At 47.6% G+C, this 15,916-nt stretch overlaps 2 protein-coding genes across 4 annotated transcripts in view; both read left to right on the top strand.

Annotated features, from left to right (window-relative positions):
- Positions 1–1,689: 1,689 nt before the first annotated feature.
- Positions 1,690–8,559, top strand: ndufv3 (NADH:ubiquinone oxidoreductase subunit V3; the record flags this gene model as incomplete). Its single annotated transcript, XM_084478576.1, has 4 exons — positions 1,690–1,734; positions 2,786–2,891; positions 3,801–5,639; positions 8,218–8,559. The coding sequence occupies 4 exons, from the start codon at positions 1,690–1,692 to the stop codon at positions 8,382–8,384; spliced, it is 2,157 nt and encodes a 718-aa protein (XP_084334702.1). The 3' UTR covers positions 8,385–8,559.
- Positions 8,560–9,139: 580 nt separating this feature from the next.
- Positions 9,140–15,916, top strand: part of pknox1.1 (pbx/knotted 1 homeobox 1.1) — a gene marked incomplete at its 5' end in the record, with an annotated part of 11,791 nt that continues 5,014 nt past the window's right edge. Inside the window, 4 exons of one of the 3 annotated variants that reach the window (XM_084478306.1) lie at positions 9,140–9,173; positions 10,639–10,751; positions 12,003–12,133; positions 13,031–13,202. In XM_084478306.1, coding sequence (XP_084334432.1) covers positions 10,698–10,751; positions 12,003–12,133; positions 13,031–13,202 — 357 coding nt within the window. Of the gene's footprint in view, positions 9,174–10,161; positions 10,216–10,559; positions 10,752–12,002; positions 12,134–13,030; positions 13,203–15,916 lie in introns of those variants that run through there. The other 2 variants (XM_084478308.1, XM_084478307.1) reach the window with 2 other exon arrangements.

Below are 15,916 nucleotides of genomic sequence, written 5' to 3'. Positions count from 1 at the left end.
AGCCTGTGGCCCGGCCCTAGCCCTAACACCTAGCCTAGCCCTGGTGGCTTTGACAGCAGCCTTCAGCGTGTCTGCATTGTCGGGTCTCGTGTCTCATCTTCCTCGTGACCAGTGGCAAACTTAGCTCTTTGGGGGCTCCAGGCAAAGGGGACCAGATTTTCGTTTTTCTTACATTATAACAGGGTCCGCGGGTGGAGTTGTTGACAGGGGCTGGGGGGGTTATTAGACATCCCGACACAACTATTGTGAAGAGATTTTTTCTAAAAACGATAAATATGGGGAAATAATATAAAGAGGGAATTTCAGGGGCCCCATAAGGCCTTCTATGGGGCCTGGGGCTCCAAGCAAATGCCTGGTTTGCCTAATAGTACGGCCCGCCCCTGTACATTTTCTATGGGGTTCAGGTCAGGCGAGTTGGCTGGCCAATCAAGCACAGTAATCCTATGGTCATTAAACCAGATATTGGTACTTTTGGCAGTGTGGGCAGGTGCCGAGTCCTGCTGGAAAAGGACTTGGACTTGGATAAAACACAGCGGACCAACACCAGCAGATGACATGGCTCCCCAAATCATCCCCCTGACCCCTGCCTCTCCATTCTTCCTCCAGAATCTTGTGTACAACGTGCTCAACGTCAGACGCTTCTGACGTTGGCTCTGGTTCAGGAGTGGCTTGACACGAGGAATGCAACAGTAGTAGCCCGTGTCCTGGATACGTCTGTGGGTTGTGGCTCTTAATGACTCATGCCTCAGTCCACTCCTTGTGAAGCTCCCACACGTTTTTGAACGGCCTTTGCTTGACAATCCTATCAGGGCACTGGTTATTCCTGTTGCTTGTGCACTTTTTTTCTACCGCACTTTCGCCTTCAACTCAACTTTCTATGAGTGTGTGCTTGGATGCAGCTCTCTGTGAACAACCAGCTTCTTTAGCGATGACCTTTTGAGGCTTAGCCTCCTTGTGGAGGGTGTCAATAACTATCTTCTGCACCACTGTCTAGTCGGCAGTCTTCCCCATTATTATGAAGTACTGAACCAGACTGACAGACCATTTAAAGGCTCAGGAAACCTATTCTGATTAGCTGATTAGAATGTGACACCTTGAGTCTACAATATGAATTGTGAACTTTTCACAATATTCTTGTTTTTTGACATACTGAATTTTGGGTTTTCATGAGCTGTACGCCATAATCATCATGATCAATACAAATAAAGGATTGAAATATTTCACTTTGGGTGCAACAAATCTATATTATATAATTTATTGAGATGCACGTGTGTGTGTGTCTGTGTGTGTGTGTGTGTGTGTATATATATATATATATATATATATATATATATATATATATATATATATATATATATATATATATATATAATTCATATAGTGACTGCATAGACACTTGTATACAGTGGGGTTTGGCACCTCTATTTTAGATGGTAGACAATTGGTTGGTAAATTATTCTAGGTGATCTTGACTAGCAATATTGTTATTATATAATGGGTTTAAATCATTATGAGGAAAGAAATATATACTTTTTACTATTTATGTTTATTTATTTATATATATTTATTTAAATACTATTTAAATGTAATAGTATTATAATAGTATTTAATAGTATTTAAACACTATTTAAATATATATGTTGTAACTAATGCCGGTTTCTACCCGGAACATAATATTGGTAACACAAAATGGCGACCTCCTTGCTGCGGATAGGACGACTTGGCTCTCTCAAGGTAATCATACTCAAATGACACGTTTTATGATGTTTCATGATTTCATGGTGTTGTCGTTCAACAAAAGGAAAACCAATGTTTTAACAGGTGAATACATACATGGTGTATATCTCCGCCCAGTGTCCCGTCCTGTATATTGTCTGACCCCGGTCGGACTGCTGAAGTTCAGGGATGGTACCGCTGAGATCAACTCTAGGAGGGGACACATCGGATCGTCCAAAAACGCTCTGTTTTCAGTAGTCAAACTCAACATTGTAACACAAAACAGTGCGCCAGCGGGTTTCTTTGGACATACTTTAGGAAGCAAGTGTCACGAATTACATCACTGTCGTGGTGTAATTCGGTGCCCTCTTTGTAATACACAAAGCGATGAATCAGCTCCTGACTCAAACCAGCTTTAGGTAGGGCCTTGACACTCCAAACCAGCTTTAGGTAGGGCCTTGACACTCCAAACCAGCTTTAGGTAGGGCCTTGACACTCCAAACCAGCTTAAGGTAGGGCCTTGAACTCATTCCTTTAAATGAACAGGCGTAGTCAATTCTGTTCAACATTATAGTCACTAAAATGTCTTCCACTTGATATGCCCCTCTTTGATTGGCACAGTTGTTGTCCCTTATGGGATGAGTGTTGAGGTGCACAATACGTTTGTTATTGTGTTTGACCGTGAGGCCCAATCAATAATACTATATGTTATTACTACGTATATCTATCGTACCAATCCCAGTACTAGGCTTGCACTACCATTGGTATACCATCGTCCTCTTGTATTGGGCTCAAGGACCAAGCCAAACTGATTTAATTCCTTAAAAGTAGATTGTTGCCTCCTGGTGAGAGGCACCAAAATCACAACCTACTAAGTGTATTTTATTTTGTGTATTTTGTTTTTATGTCACTGCTTCAAATAATAAATCCTATTCATAATTTCAAAGTCACCATTGTACGATGTAGAAGCATGTTGACCAAAGTGTGAGGGTCCTTGACCTCCAGCTTGTCCTGTATCCCTCCTGAATCTCCGTCATGTTGTTTCTGTTGGCCGTCCTCTTGTGTGCAGGCCTTGCAGCTGGAGAGCTGGGGCGTGCTGCGCCGGCCAGCGGCGGCGGCCCTCTGCACACAGGGCGGGGACCCCCCAGCTAACCCGGGCAGAGCTCCGAGCAAGAGTAAGGCCTTTTTCACGCCTCCACTCTGATCCTCTTCTTTACCCCTCTATGCATTTTGTTTATGTTTATTCTTTGTCGTTGAAATAATGTTAAATGACAAAGATAATGTGATTATCTTTCATAGCGTTAATGTAACAAGGTTAACCCCCAGGGCTAACCCTTATTGCCCACTTCCATCCACATCCATGGCCCAGTTCATATTAAATAAAGTTAATGGGTATTACGTCATTTATTCACTTGTTAAAGTGGCAATCTCAAAGATCTCCAACCATTTGCATTTAAATAAATGTCAGTTGCCAAAGTCACACTTGCCAAATGAGGTTTCACAATGGTGAAAGCAGACTGATGAAAGCCCTTGAGATATTAGGAATGTTACAAACTGGGTGTTGGTGGTGCCATTCATTCAAATAACAAGGGCCGTGCAGTGGTGGTACCAGAGAGGGGTTGCGGAGCTACCCCAACAGAATTGCTTGTGTGTGTTGCGGTGCACTGTTTATTTTTGTGCCAAATATTAGATCTTGAGATTTCCACTTTCCAGTTTTTCCATATTTCAGTTCCTGATAAGATGTCTATTGTCTTTGTTGAATCAATCCTATAAATCATAATAACCCCACAACTTAATAAACTGTTACTTTAAATTGTTGAATTTGGGTTACGGTTTATCGTAAGGGTTCTTAAGTGTGCCTCAGATACTTTGACAACCAGATATTTCCTCCTTTGATTCCATCGATATTCTGTCTAATCCTAAAATATTATTGTTAACACTTGCTTGGGTCTAAACAAGGGGGCCCAGAAACCTTTCCCAGGATGACGACATGACAGCTGCCTTCTCTTAGATGTGGTTCCAGTCGAGCATTTGACCCGGTTCCATGTGGCTGTTTAACTGTTCTTACCGTTCCTCCTCTGCAGTAGAGGCTCCGGATGAGAGAGCATCCTTGCTAGCCTACAAGTCCGCCGTCGCCTTCCCCGTTAGGCTTGCACCCTCCGCGTTTCCCCCGGCTCATCTTCTAGGTGAACCCCAACCTGAGGCCCTCCCTGTGGGTCAGACCACTGTGGCCGCCACCGCTGCAGCAGTGGAAGCTAGTCCAGCGGGCCATGTCGACACGATTACCCAAACCCCGCCCCCTGTGGCTGAGGCCGCTCCCCCTGTGCACGCTGAGCCGGCCCCGCAGGTCGCTGTCGAACCCCCTCCCTCCCTACCCGAGGCGGCGGAAACCGAAACTCCCGTCGTTGCCAAAACCACAGACGACGTGACTCTAGCAGCTGACCCCAACCCCAACCCGGATGAGAGAGCGTCCTTGCTAGCCTACAAGTCCGCCGTCGCCTTCCCCGTTAGGCTTGCGCCCGCCGGGTTTCCCCCGGCTCATCTTCTCGGTGAACCCCTTCTCGGCGAGGCCCTCCCTGTGGGTGTGGCCGCCGCTGCAGCCGCCGCTGCCGCCGCCGCCGCCACGCCCGCCCCTCCGGCGACTGCAGCAGCTGTTGAAGCACCACTTGCCAAAGAGCTCCTTGAGGAAGCTAGTCCAGCGGGCCATGTCGACGCGACGCTTGTTGAGCCCCCTCCCTCCCTACCTGAGGCGGCGGTTACCGACGCTCCCGTCGTTGCCAAAACCACAGACGACGTGACTCCGGCAGCTTCCGCCTCCTCTCCGCCGGAAGAGGCATCGGCAGACGGCTCGTCCTCTTCCTCTTCATCCAGCAGCGACTCAGACTCCGACTCCGACTCTGATTCTGATTCTGAGGACGAGGGAGTCAAGACGAAGACGAAGACGAAGGAGTCCTCCCCCACAGCGCCCTCTGCCGGAGAGGTCGGCGTGAGCCAAGATGCCGTCGCTCCCGGAGACGACATGAAGACGGGAGATGCCGAGCGGGAGACGCCTGCGCTCGAAACCATTCCGGTGGAGAGCCCTCCTCCCTCAGCTACCCAGACCGCAGAAGAAGCTGAGGTTTCCGTGGATACGGCTGCTGCTGCTGCTGCAGCAGCAGCGGTCTCCAGTGAGGCGTCCGAGGAGTTGGTGGACTCCGCTCCACAGATCTCCTCCGCGGCTGAAGAACCCGTCGCAGACGCGGCTCCCCAGGTCCAAGAACACGCTGCCGAACTACCATCTGACCCCCAACCGACGCCAGACACGCCCGTTGAATCATCACCTCCCCCTTCTTCTTCTTCTTCTTCTTCTTCTTCCTCTTCTCTGGAAACCCCATCGGAAGGACCAGCTGTTGCTCTTGAGGCTGCAGCTGAAGCTCATGCAGAAACGGAACCCCAGGCCCCGTTAGAAGCAGCAGAAGCCCTCCCTGAAGCTCCACCGGTTGAAGCGGTGGCTGAAGCCCCCCTTGAAGCCCCCCTTGAAGCTGGACCTGTGGCAGAAGAGAGCCCAGAGTCTGTCTCTGAAGTGGTCCCAGTCGAGGTGGCCCCGGGGGCTGCAGTTGAGGCAGTGGCCCCTGTAGAGGGCGCTGACGAGCTGGTGGATACAGCTCCGGTCTTGACTGAGGCTGCAGGGGAGGAACTCCAAGCTGTGGAAGTTACACCGGCAGAAGAAGCTCCACCCGCCGTGGAAGCTGCAGCCCCAGTAGCAGAAGAGAGCCCAGAGGCTGTGTCTGAAGTGGTCCCAGTCGAGGTGGCCTCTGAGGCTGCGGCCCCTGTAGGGGGCTCTGAGGAGCTGGTGGATCCTGCCCCAGTCTTGACTGACGCTGCAGGGGAGGAACTCCAAGCAGAGGGCCCAGCTGCGCCTGAGGCTGTTGAAGCGTCTGAGGGTATACACCGCACCACCACCACCTAAACCCTACTCCCTACTCCCTCTCCTGCTCCACTGTGGATCTAAAAGCACCTCACAGCTCACCATCCTATACAGATATATACACCATCCTATACGTCACAGTGTTCATGAAGGTGGCTTCACTGTCCCCACAAAGCAAGGGTCAACTGGTTGGGGCTCGGTGCCGTCCCTGAGATTTAGTTTTAGCGATTTAGAAATGTTTGTTTCAAATACCTCCCTCACATAGATGCTTCTGCATTAATAGCCTTTCTTTCTCAATAGCTCTTTCATGTTCACCACATTGGTTCCTTTGCCACTCTTTCCAAAGAGGGGCTCTCAGTGAAGGTTGAGTGAAGCCTTAGGCCTCTCTAACACGCTGGCTTTCCACTTGTCTATTTCCGGTCCATCACTACACTAGTAATTAACTGATTAGAAATCCAAACATGAGACATAAGCTAAAGTGCTCGGGACGGGGTCACGTTCCGTTCATCTTCTACATGATTCCGTTGCCACCTAAATGACATGATTTTCACTTACAATGGTTTAGGGTTTATTCTGTGGCGTGCATGAACCCACACACTGTGCACATCTTATACAATTTGAGGTTTCTGCAGACGTCTGCAGAGCCTGTGCATCCTCTCATGCTTGCAGATAGTAACCACTAATCAACTTTGACCGTCCCCCTTCTGTTGCTTTTGGATCTTAACTCTTTTCTGAATATCCTAAAAGGCATCTCCACTTCCAGAGGACTTTGGAAACATTTCTCTTGTTTATTTATTTATTTATTTGTTTGTTGTCTATTTTGGTTGCGGTGTTCATCACCTCTTTTGCCCATCTTCTGTTTTGGACTTTTATGATTTCATATATATGATATTTATATATATATATTTTTTGTTATATTTCATCGGGTACTGTTGACATTTTTTCCCCATGGTCAGGGTTACCCTGAGGTGTGCCGGCTAACGCTATCGCTAATGCTAATGCTACTGGGCACATGCTCCACAGTTTGGATACAGTTACAGGAGGAGTGTCTAAACATTTCCTCTGCTGTATGCTTTAACCTGAGGGGTGCCGGCTAATGCTAATGCTATTGCTAATGCTACAGTGCACATGCTCAGGGTTCCAGTTACAGAGGAGTATGCTGTCCTCCAACCATCAGGTCTTAAGTGAAGTCACCTGGGAGACATTTGGGATCAGGGGAGGTCTTCCTGGAAGCAATGGATACAGTGAACCAGATGTTGCAAACCGCATGGCATATTATTATATATTTCATCATTTTAAATAGCTTTCTTTTTAGTGTGTTCCTAAAATATATTATAGTATGTGCTAAAGGCATTTGCAATTCTTAGTTTATTATATATGTATAAATAATAAACTAAGAATTGCAAATGCCTTTAGCACATACTATAATATATTTTAGGAACACACACACACATTTATATATAGTATGTGCTAAAGGCATTTGCAATTCTTAGTTTATTATATATATAAATATTTAGATATTAATAACAAGCACATCTTGTTACCTTGATCGACTGCTTCCTGGTATACACCCTCCTCTTCCTGGTATACACCCTCCCCTTCCTGGGACACACCCTCCCCTTACACACCTCTGGCTGCGGTTTATTTCTTTCCTTAATCGTGTTGTGCGCCCGTCGCCTGGGTCAAAATCCTACTCCTCAACATTAGTGTTCGACGTGTCAGTTAGTGAACGCCGTAAATGCATGTCTCCTCAAACCTCCTGCCGTTTCCACTCTATTGATAAACAACAACAACAGCAAAAAAAAGTGACTGTTAATGGCCTGTGTGTGATTGTTGTGAGCAGATTCCCATGGATAACTCGGTGCATCACAGCATGTCTGCAGCCTGACACAGCGAAGCCCCTCTAGCAGCACAAGAGGCTCTAATTAGCACTAGCTGCAGTTGTTCTTGCTTGGACAAACCTAACAGGCTCTTTTATGTGTGCTTGTGCCTGTATAATCTGTGTATCGCGGGCTGTGATTCTGATTGGCTGCAACCAAGTGTATCTTATGCTTTCCTTCCTTCCTCCCCCCCCTCCGAACACTACCACAAATTCAGCCCCTTAGGCCTTTCACGCCTGCCTGGCTCCGGTCTCCATCAGGGGGGGTGGCGGGGACGGGATGGGGGGACGGGGGGGGGGGGGGGGGGGGGGTGCCTGTGATCGTAGGAAGTACCCAGGCCGTAAAATACCTTTGTCGACACGTGTGACTATTTAAATGCATTGGGCCTTCAAAGACCTTATCACGTGTTGACAAATTGATACGAAGCCTGTAGTGGTTTGTGTTCTACTGAGAAGCCACTATTCTGGTTCCCAACAAGCCCCTCCACGAGGGAGAGAGGTCATTTTCTCAGGTTGGAATGCAATTCAAAGATGGGGGTCTTGTCAGGTTTTTTTTTGGTGATCTGCTCTTCTGAGCACTTCTGATGTTCAGCTCTTAAAATGGGGACAGGTCTGTGAGACGCCTTGGGGTTCCAGACTGGAGATTTCCTCATCTTATTTAGTATTTTTTATATTCCTAACATCCCCTCCCCTTCCCTCTCACTCTTCTCCACAGAGGCGGCAGCAGCAGCCCCGGAGCCCGAGGAGCCGTTTGACAACAGCACGTACAAGAACTACCAGCACCACAACTACAACACGTTCACATTCGTCGACCTGGATCTGGAGATGGCCAAGCACCGCCTGCCCCAGCCGTCCTCCGGCCGGCCGTCTCCCCAGCACTGAAGCAGTCGGCGGTGACATCCGAAGAGCCGTGACAGAGTCCATCTCGGAATACCCTCTCCCTGAATACGTGTTTGTCTGTTTATAATGGCGATGCGGTTGCCCTTTGTATCTATGGTGCACTTAATTGTGTTGTGAAAAGAAATATGATGATATATTAAAAGTTCACCGATTGGAATCGAAGTCTCGTTCTTTGTGAAGCCTCGGTTCTATTGTGCAAAGAGAGACAGCAACTCATAAGAAATCTGCGATGATCAAACGCCTTTTTTATGGTGTATTCGTACCTCAGGGGGGTCATTTGAATAGCGCTGAGTGCGCAAGCGGTTTATCTGCCTTCTATTTTAATGATTCCGCTTTTGACTCGTAGCCCGCCTGTGCGGAATATCATGCCCTAATTATCACATCTATATGCGGCGAAGGCCTACTATTGCTTAGTAAACATCCGCGACTTCGTTTGCTGTTAGTGCGGCAATGGCGGGGAAATGGGGAGAGAAACACCACCGATTTATACATGGGCGAGAACCATGGATACAGAATATGTGTTATGTCTTTACGCAGAAGCGTAAATGAGGGCAGTGGATTATTACGCAGTGCCAGCCGTGCCCAGCAGGGTGCATGGACTCGAGGGGGGGGGCGAGAACAAGGCTCTCCACTGAGTCCTCATATCTCCTCCCATCTCATGAATATTCATGAGCCAAAGGCTGTGCGTGTCCTTGCGCGATGACGCAACGCGACAACTGCGGGTCCCGATTGCTGCAGCCGCTTGTCAGTGTGACGAAGATTGGCACTCAGGTAAGCTGTCACTCAAAATCTTCTTTTTCCGTTCCCTATCAATCAAACAATCTGGGCTGCACACAAAAAATGCCCAGGGCGAGAATATGCGGACACATTGGGAGCATCGGAGGGTGTCTGGATGGGAGAGCGTTGGCAGCACTAGGAAGAAATAAAACTCAGTCTGCGGGGAAAAAAAATATGTCGGGCGTTTTGTTGGGGGGCAGAGGAGGATTGTGGAAAGGCAAGGGCGAGTGGTGGAAGCAAGGCCCCGCTCTGCCTCTCAGAGGAGGGACAGGCAGCTGTCCTCCCATGAGTGATTGACTGATGTGGGCAGGATTTAGGAAGCCTCACCGGCTAGCATGTTAGCTCTTTTTTTTTTTTTTTTTTAATGTAGATCTTTATTTTTTTTTACGGACCATAACGTATTGATGTGATCACGTATAACGCTTCCAAGCGAAACGGGACGATATCTCATGCGGAGCTGTTTTATACAGCGCATAAGATGTAAACGAAAACAACGAGCCGCTAGTGGTCCGCAGCGGGCAGTTAGCTCGCTGTGTTAGCATGGGGGTTCTCTTTCTGGCAGAGGTTTCCTTGCTAAATATGGCGGTTTGCAGTCTGCGTGGTCCGGTGCCGGCTGCTGAGCGCCAGATAGCGCACCGCAAATCCTTGTCGTAACTCTTGCTTGTGTAAAAATAGCCGTCCGGCTAGTAGTAGCCTACTTTAGCGAGCTACCTAGCGGCTAGGTACCCTGCTGAAGCTGAGCTGTTTTTTTTTGTTTTTTTTTAAATGATCGAGATAATGTTTTGATTGCTGTAGTGTTAAGCAGTCGTATGTTATTACTGACGAATACGCACAACTCATATTATTTGTATTACTTCCCCCCCCCCCCCCCCCCGGATATCTGCTGAAAATGTTGGATATCGTGTGTGTGTGTGTGTGTGTGTGTTATCGCAACATGCACGTAGGTTGGCTTAATGGGATGGGATCAATGAAGTGTCTTTGAATGTTGGACCACCCAATGGGCTGTAGACAAAAATGGATTTTGCTCTATGTTAAAGTTACTATTTTAAACTGAAATAATTAGAAATACCCTTTTTTTAAAATAATGTTATAAACTTTAAACATAAACAATGTGCATGCCCACATGTTTATTGTTGGAAGAATGGCCTCAGGAACGCACGATGCTATTTTGAATTATTATGCTTCGATTTTTAAATGAAAGATAAATATTTTTCCCTGTTCCTTTATCCATTAAAAATAATCTATTAAACAAAATGTCTTTATCCCATCATAAAATCATTCACACCATATTAGTTAAACTTTTAAGTTCAATCTCAAACTTAAAAGTACTATCCATATGTTAAAGCCTATTGTACTTTGATCTTGGCTGTGTGTGTGTGTGTGTGTGTGTGTGTGTGTGTGTGTGTGTGTGTGTGTGTGTGTGTGTGTGTGTGTGTGTGTGTGTGTGTGTGTGGTAAAGGTTGGCCCGCGGTCCCGCCTCTCTATAATGCCCCAGTGTTTGCAGCCTCTGCAGTGAACATGATGGCAGCCCAGTCGGTTTCCATAGACAAATACCAAGAAGGAGAGCAGCAGGTGGGTCTCAGGGGAAGTCCTGGCTGGGGTCGTGCATTCTGACAATCTACGTGAAGTACTCAAGCCATGTAAAAAGTTAGGTTGAGTTGGCGATATGTACGTATTGTTGCAGTTCCAGTATATTCCTCCCCCGGTAAGCTCGTCAAAACACAGCTTTAAACAAAAGAGAACCGGGCGTTCTTCATGCAACATGCAGCAATAAGACTTGATGTCCTTGCATCTCCTGTTTGAGTATTATATGTGCACTGTATCGGTCTCAGATCACAATGAGCCTCAACAAATAACCATACAGCAGACCTGCAATGTTAAAACAGAGCAAGGACCTCTTCCCTCAAACCGCTCCTCCCTGTAAGCGCATCACTCACTACAACACTCACACACTCTGCCAGTGCCAGAATATCGTGGGTGTTCATAAAGAGAGCGGGGGGAAAGATCTGTGACTAATGAGAAATGTTCCACCCCAAGCAAACAAGTATTTTTAGCCCCGTTGGAGCTCAGTCCAAGTCATTGTTACCCGAGTCACATGGTTGGAGCTGGGATCGCTGGCTGGGTCTGCCATGCTGGGTCTCTGCCTGGATCCCAGCCTGGCCCCCGGCCTGCTGGTAGTCACAGGACAGGTTCAGGGTGCTCAACCCCCCCCCCCCCCCCCCCCCCAGAGAAGGAGGGGAGACACATGATTCCCAGTCCATCAGCGCTCCTTTTTTAATAGAGCATTATAAAATCGTCGTTAAATAAATGCGGCGCCCGGCATTCCCATAACATTCCGGTGAATCCTCAGCTTCTCCATCTCCTCCAAGCAGGAGCGTTATGGAGCGATGGATGTAATGACATGATAATAACAATTAATAATGGAAAAAAATATTATTCATGCTGATATTGTTCCCCTGCTCAGCTGCCCCGTTGAAACCTGATCAAACTGGAACCAAAACAAACTGGAACCAAAACAAACGTTGGGTCAAGCTGCGGCCGCCGTCCCTCTGGGTCCATTGTACCTCCCTGCCGCGCTCAGGCTCTCGGTCACATTTCGCCTCCCAGTGCCGCTCATGCTGATCCTCTTCTTCTTCTTCCATTCCCCTTGCCGTTAGTGCAGCTTTGTCTCGTTAAAATAACTCCTTATAAGGATTTCCCCCTGCAGCTAGTTCACATGATGCCTTTATTTTAATCCTGCATCTCTGTTCTCGTTTATTCTCCCTGCTTGCTGTCTCTCTGTGTCTCTGCTCGCCTCATATCGTCTCATCTGTTGGCCTGCAGATGCAAGGTGTGGCCCAGGCAGAAGGGGATTCGGAGCAGAAGTTCATCGAGGGGTCATTGGTGGAAGCTCCGAGCCCCGCCCACAACGAGCCGCAGACGCCCATGGACGCAGACAAAACCGCCATATATCGGTACAGCCCTCGTCCTCTCTCAGACGCCCTTTGTCTCTCTATCGGCTCCCTCTGTCACCTTCGCTCTTGGGATGAATGGGGATCGGTTACAAACGGGTCGGTCCAGGCCAGTGTGTCTGAGCCGTCTTCTTCTACCCTTTGACGTCCGATTTACCGTCCACAAACAATGTGTCAAAAATAACTGTTAATGTTCCTGCCATGCAAATAAATGTGTGTCCTGTAATGTGGTGAGGACGATCGTCACGACGACTGCAGGGGTGGAGTGTGTACCGACAACCTCCCAACTGGACTCCTAATGCATCAGGCATTAAGAGCAGAATGGTCCTGTACTGGTCCTATACTGGTCCTGTACTGGTCCTCTAGCGATCCAGTGGGATCTTAATTTTAATGCCAGGTTCAGAGAGGACGCTTCCTGGTGCGCTTGCTTCGTGTGCCTGGTGATGAACGGTGTCTTCCAGAAACTCAAGCACCGAGCGTCTCTTTGCCTGAATAGACGGTACATATTTAGCCTTGTTATCCTCCTTTAGCGCATTGGCTTATTGTAGCCGACCGAGAAGGCTTTTGGATCCTGAATTCAACAGTGCATCACACAGCACTAATCCTGAAGATTACCATGGTAGAAAAATACCACATTTGTTATGTTTTACAAAGAGAGAGGGGAAAGATCGAGCCAACGCACACTGTATGTACAGTATATATCAGTATTTGCATTATGTTTGCATATCTGGATACAGTAGTTTACATTGGTGGTGTCACAGCCGACTGTCATTCCTTGGAAGTGTATATATTATCTGTCTATTGTGTATACAGCATATAATAGTAATAATAAAGGTTCCGAATATTCACTTAATAAAATAAATGATTTCTCAAACTGTGTTTTTGTTTGTCTCGGTGCAGGCACCCTCTGTTCCCGCTGCTGGCCCTCCTCTTTGAGAAATGCGAACAGTCCACACAGAGCTCGGACTGCATCACGTCGGCCAGCTTCGACGTGGACATCGAGAACTTTGTGCGCAGCCAGGAGAAGGAAGGCAAGGCCTTCTTCAGCGAAGACCCCGACCTCGACAACCTGGTGAGGGGACAGGGACATGGGGGGCCTCTGTGTTTTCTGACCGAAGGTCTCCGTCACATCTTCTATCTCCCTGGCTCTCGCCGTCGCTCTCGTGTGCTCAATGTCTGTGTGTTCTCCTTTCTCTCTCTCTCTCTACCGCTCAGATTAAGGAGATGCACATTACACAATAGATCAGATAACACCTGGTCCCAGCTTATTCGTAAGACAAACCAAGAAGTGGAAAAACTTCTGGAAGAATTTCTATTGGGATTTTTCTAGCATCTCGTGATGATTCACGCCCTTGCTCGTCAAGAGCATAGGTTTATAATAGTCCCTTAGCTTTATTCCAATGCATAATCTACAATCAGAGTAGATGATTAAATGTAGCAGAAGCATAACATTCTTCCCAGCCTTAATGGTCCTGTCTAATTTGCCATTATTGAATATCTTCCCAAAACAGTTTGATTGATAATTACGTGAACTCTTCTTTAGCTTTCTTAATCGCCCTTTTCCATTGGTGTGCGCCGACCCAAACCCAGCCGCGTTGATTAGAGTTCCCATCACCAGTTTAAACCTGCCTCTGCTCTAGAGGAGCCCTGCCCTAGAGGAGCTCTGCTCTAGAGGAGCTCTGCTCTAGAGGAGCCCTGCCCTAGAGGAGCTCTGCTCTAGAGGAGCCCTGCTCTAGAGGAGCCCTGCCCTAGAGGAGCTCTGCTCTAGAGGAGCCCTGCTCTAGAGGAGCCCTGCCCTATCAGAGCTCTGCTCTAGAGGAGCCCTGCCCTATCAGAGCTCTGCTCTAGAGGAGCCCTGCCCTATCAGAGCTCTGCCCTAGAGGAGCTCTGCCCTAGAGGAGCCCTGCTCTAGAGGAGCTCTGCTCTAGAGGAGCTCTGTCCTATCAGAGCTCTGCTCTAGAAGAGCCCTGTCCTATCAGAGCTCTGCTCTAAGGGAGCCCGGCTCTAGAGAATGGAGTCAACCAAAGTACGTTCCCAGCTGCCGGTGATGCGTTTTAAACACAGGAGTGACAACCACATGATGGTCTGCTGCCTGTCACACGGGATGGTAACCCTGGCAACCATCCCAGCCAGACCCATCTTTACATGGATGTGGTCGGTGGTAATTCCCCCCTCTCTAATCCATCAGACCATTAATGTATCCTCTACCAGCTGTTTCTCTGGGTCTTTGTGATCTATCAGATGGCTTTGGCTTCGGAAAAAACAAAACAATTCCTGTTATCAACTTTGGACAGGCTTACACACTAACTTAAAATGTCCATATACTCCTCTAACTGGATTGTATTAGTAAACGCCTACTCACCCCAAAACTAGAGCTAGACCTTCCAGGTCAACAAAGTCCTTGTCAATATATTAAACCAAGCAGCTAGGGTTAGGGTTAACCAAGGTGTTAATTAACATCAACACACCAGGGCCCTGTTTCAAGGGCTGGATTACCAGTTTAACCGGCTATGTTGAGTCAGAATTCAAGAGAAGCCAGAATTCCTTTGGGTTCAGATTCAAAGATAAAAAAACGTATCAGGCACCTAGCAGGTCGCTCCAGGTAACCCAGCACATGCCTGCAGTCGGGGCTGCTTTTGATCGTCTCGTTGGTTTAAATAATGGCAACAAACATGTTGATACGGTCATAATAACCAATACCTACTGTTGTATTCCAAGGTGTGTCGTTGTTCATTTCTTGTCTGTACTTTTCCATCTGGACCCTATTTTTTTCCCATTATTCTGGGTCTGAATGACTAAATGCGGACACAACGTTTTGAGTGAGCATGCGTCAGACTGCTTTGTCCCCCCGTGGGGCCGTAGCGCCCTGTCAATGTACTTGTACCTTTTACCCCATTTACAGCGTACGTCTAAAAGTCCTTGATTTTGCCACTGACATACTTCACTTCATTTCTTTCTGGCTTGTCCCGTTGTGTTTGTTATTGTGTGGTCTTGTAGGTCTTGCTCAAGAATTGGGGAGTGGAGATCCAGCAAGAGTTTGTTGCGTTGGACCACAGAAAACATAGCTTAGTGTTATCCTAAAGATGTAGGTGAAGGAGGGTTGAGGGTGTAATGACAATAGGGAAATGCCCTGAAACGACTTCAAGAGTTTTGAGCGATTCTTGTGCAAGACACAATAACAAACAGACTGGATCGAGCAAAAGATAAAGAAGACAAGTCGTGCTCTCTGTAGGGATCCTTTCCATCATTCTGTCAGACACAAAAGCAGCGCTTTTGGAGGACGTTCATTGACTAAACTGTCACTCAATAATGGACCACCTTCGGGGCGCCCCCTGGTGGCCACCAGGCAGAGCGCACACCATTAAGGCTTTGTCCTGGTCGCAGCCACACGGGTTTGATTCCTGCCTGTGGTCCTTTGCTGCACGTCCTCCCCTCTCTCTCCCATACCTTCCTGTCTATCTCACTCTATAATAAAGCGTAAAAATGCAAAAATAAATCCTAAAAAGATAAAATAATAATGGACCACTTTCAAAAACTAAAAAAAAAAACTAACCCAGATTATGGGAAAATAAAGTCCAGATTGAAGTCATCCTTTTTAACAAACACGTTTTGCCGGGTCCAACATTTTTCAGGCCCGACCCGTCTGAGATTGAGTGAACTCGTTCCTCGAATTGAAATCAGCTGATCTGAAACCAAATATCCCAACAGTGCAGGGAAGTGCTGGCTCCGTTCAGAGCTCAGGGTTAACGCCGTGCTGCAGCGTAGGGCAGGAAGCACAACAGGGAA

The sequence above is a fragment of the Micromesistius poutassou genome (genome assembly GCF_964030765.1).
Source record: "Micromesistius poutassou genome assembly, chromosome: 14".
NCBI lineage: Eukaryota > Metazoa > Chordata > Actinopteri > Gadiformes > Gadidae > Micromesistius > Micromesistius poutassou.
The sequence above is the reverse complement of the archived record's forward strand: the minus strand, read 5'-3'. Positions and strand labels throughout refer to the sequence as shown.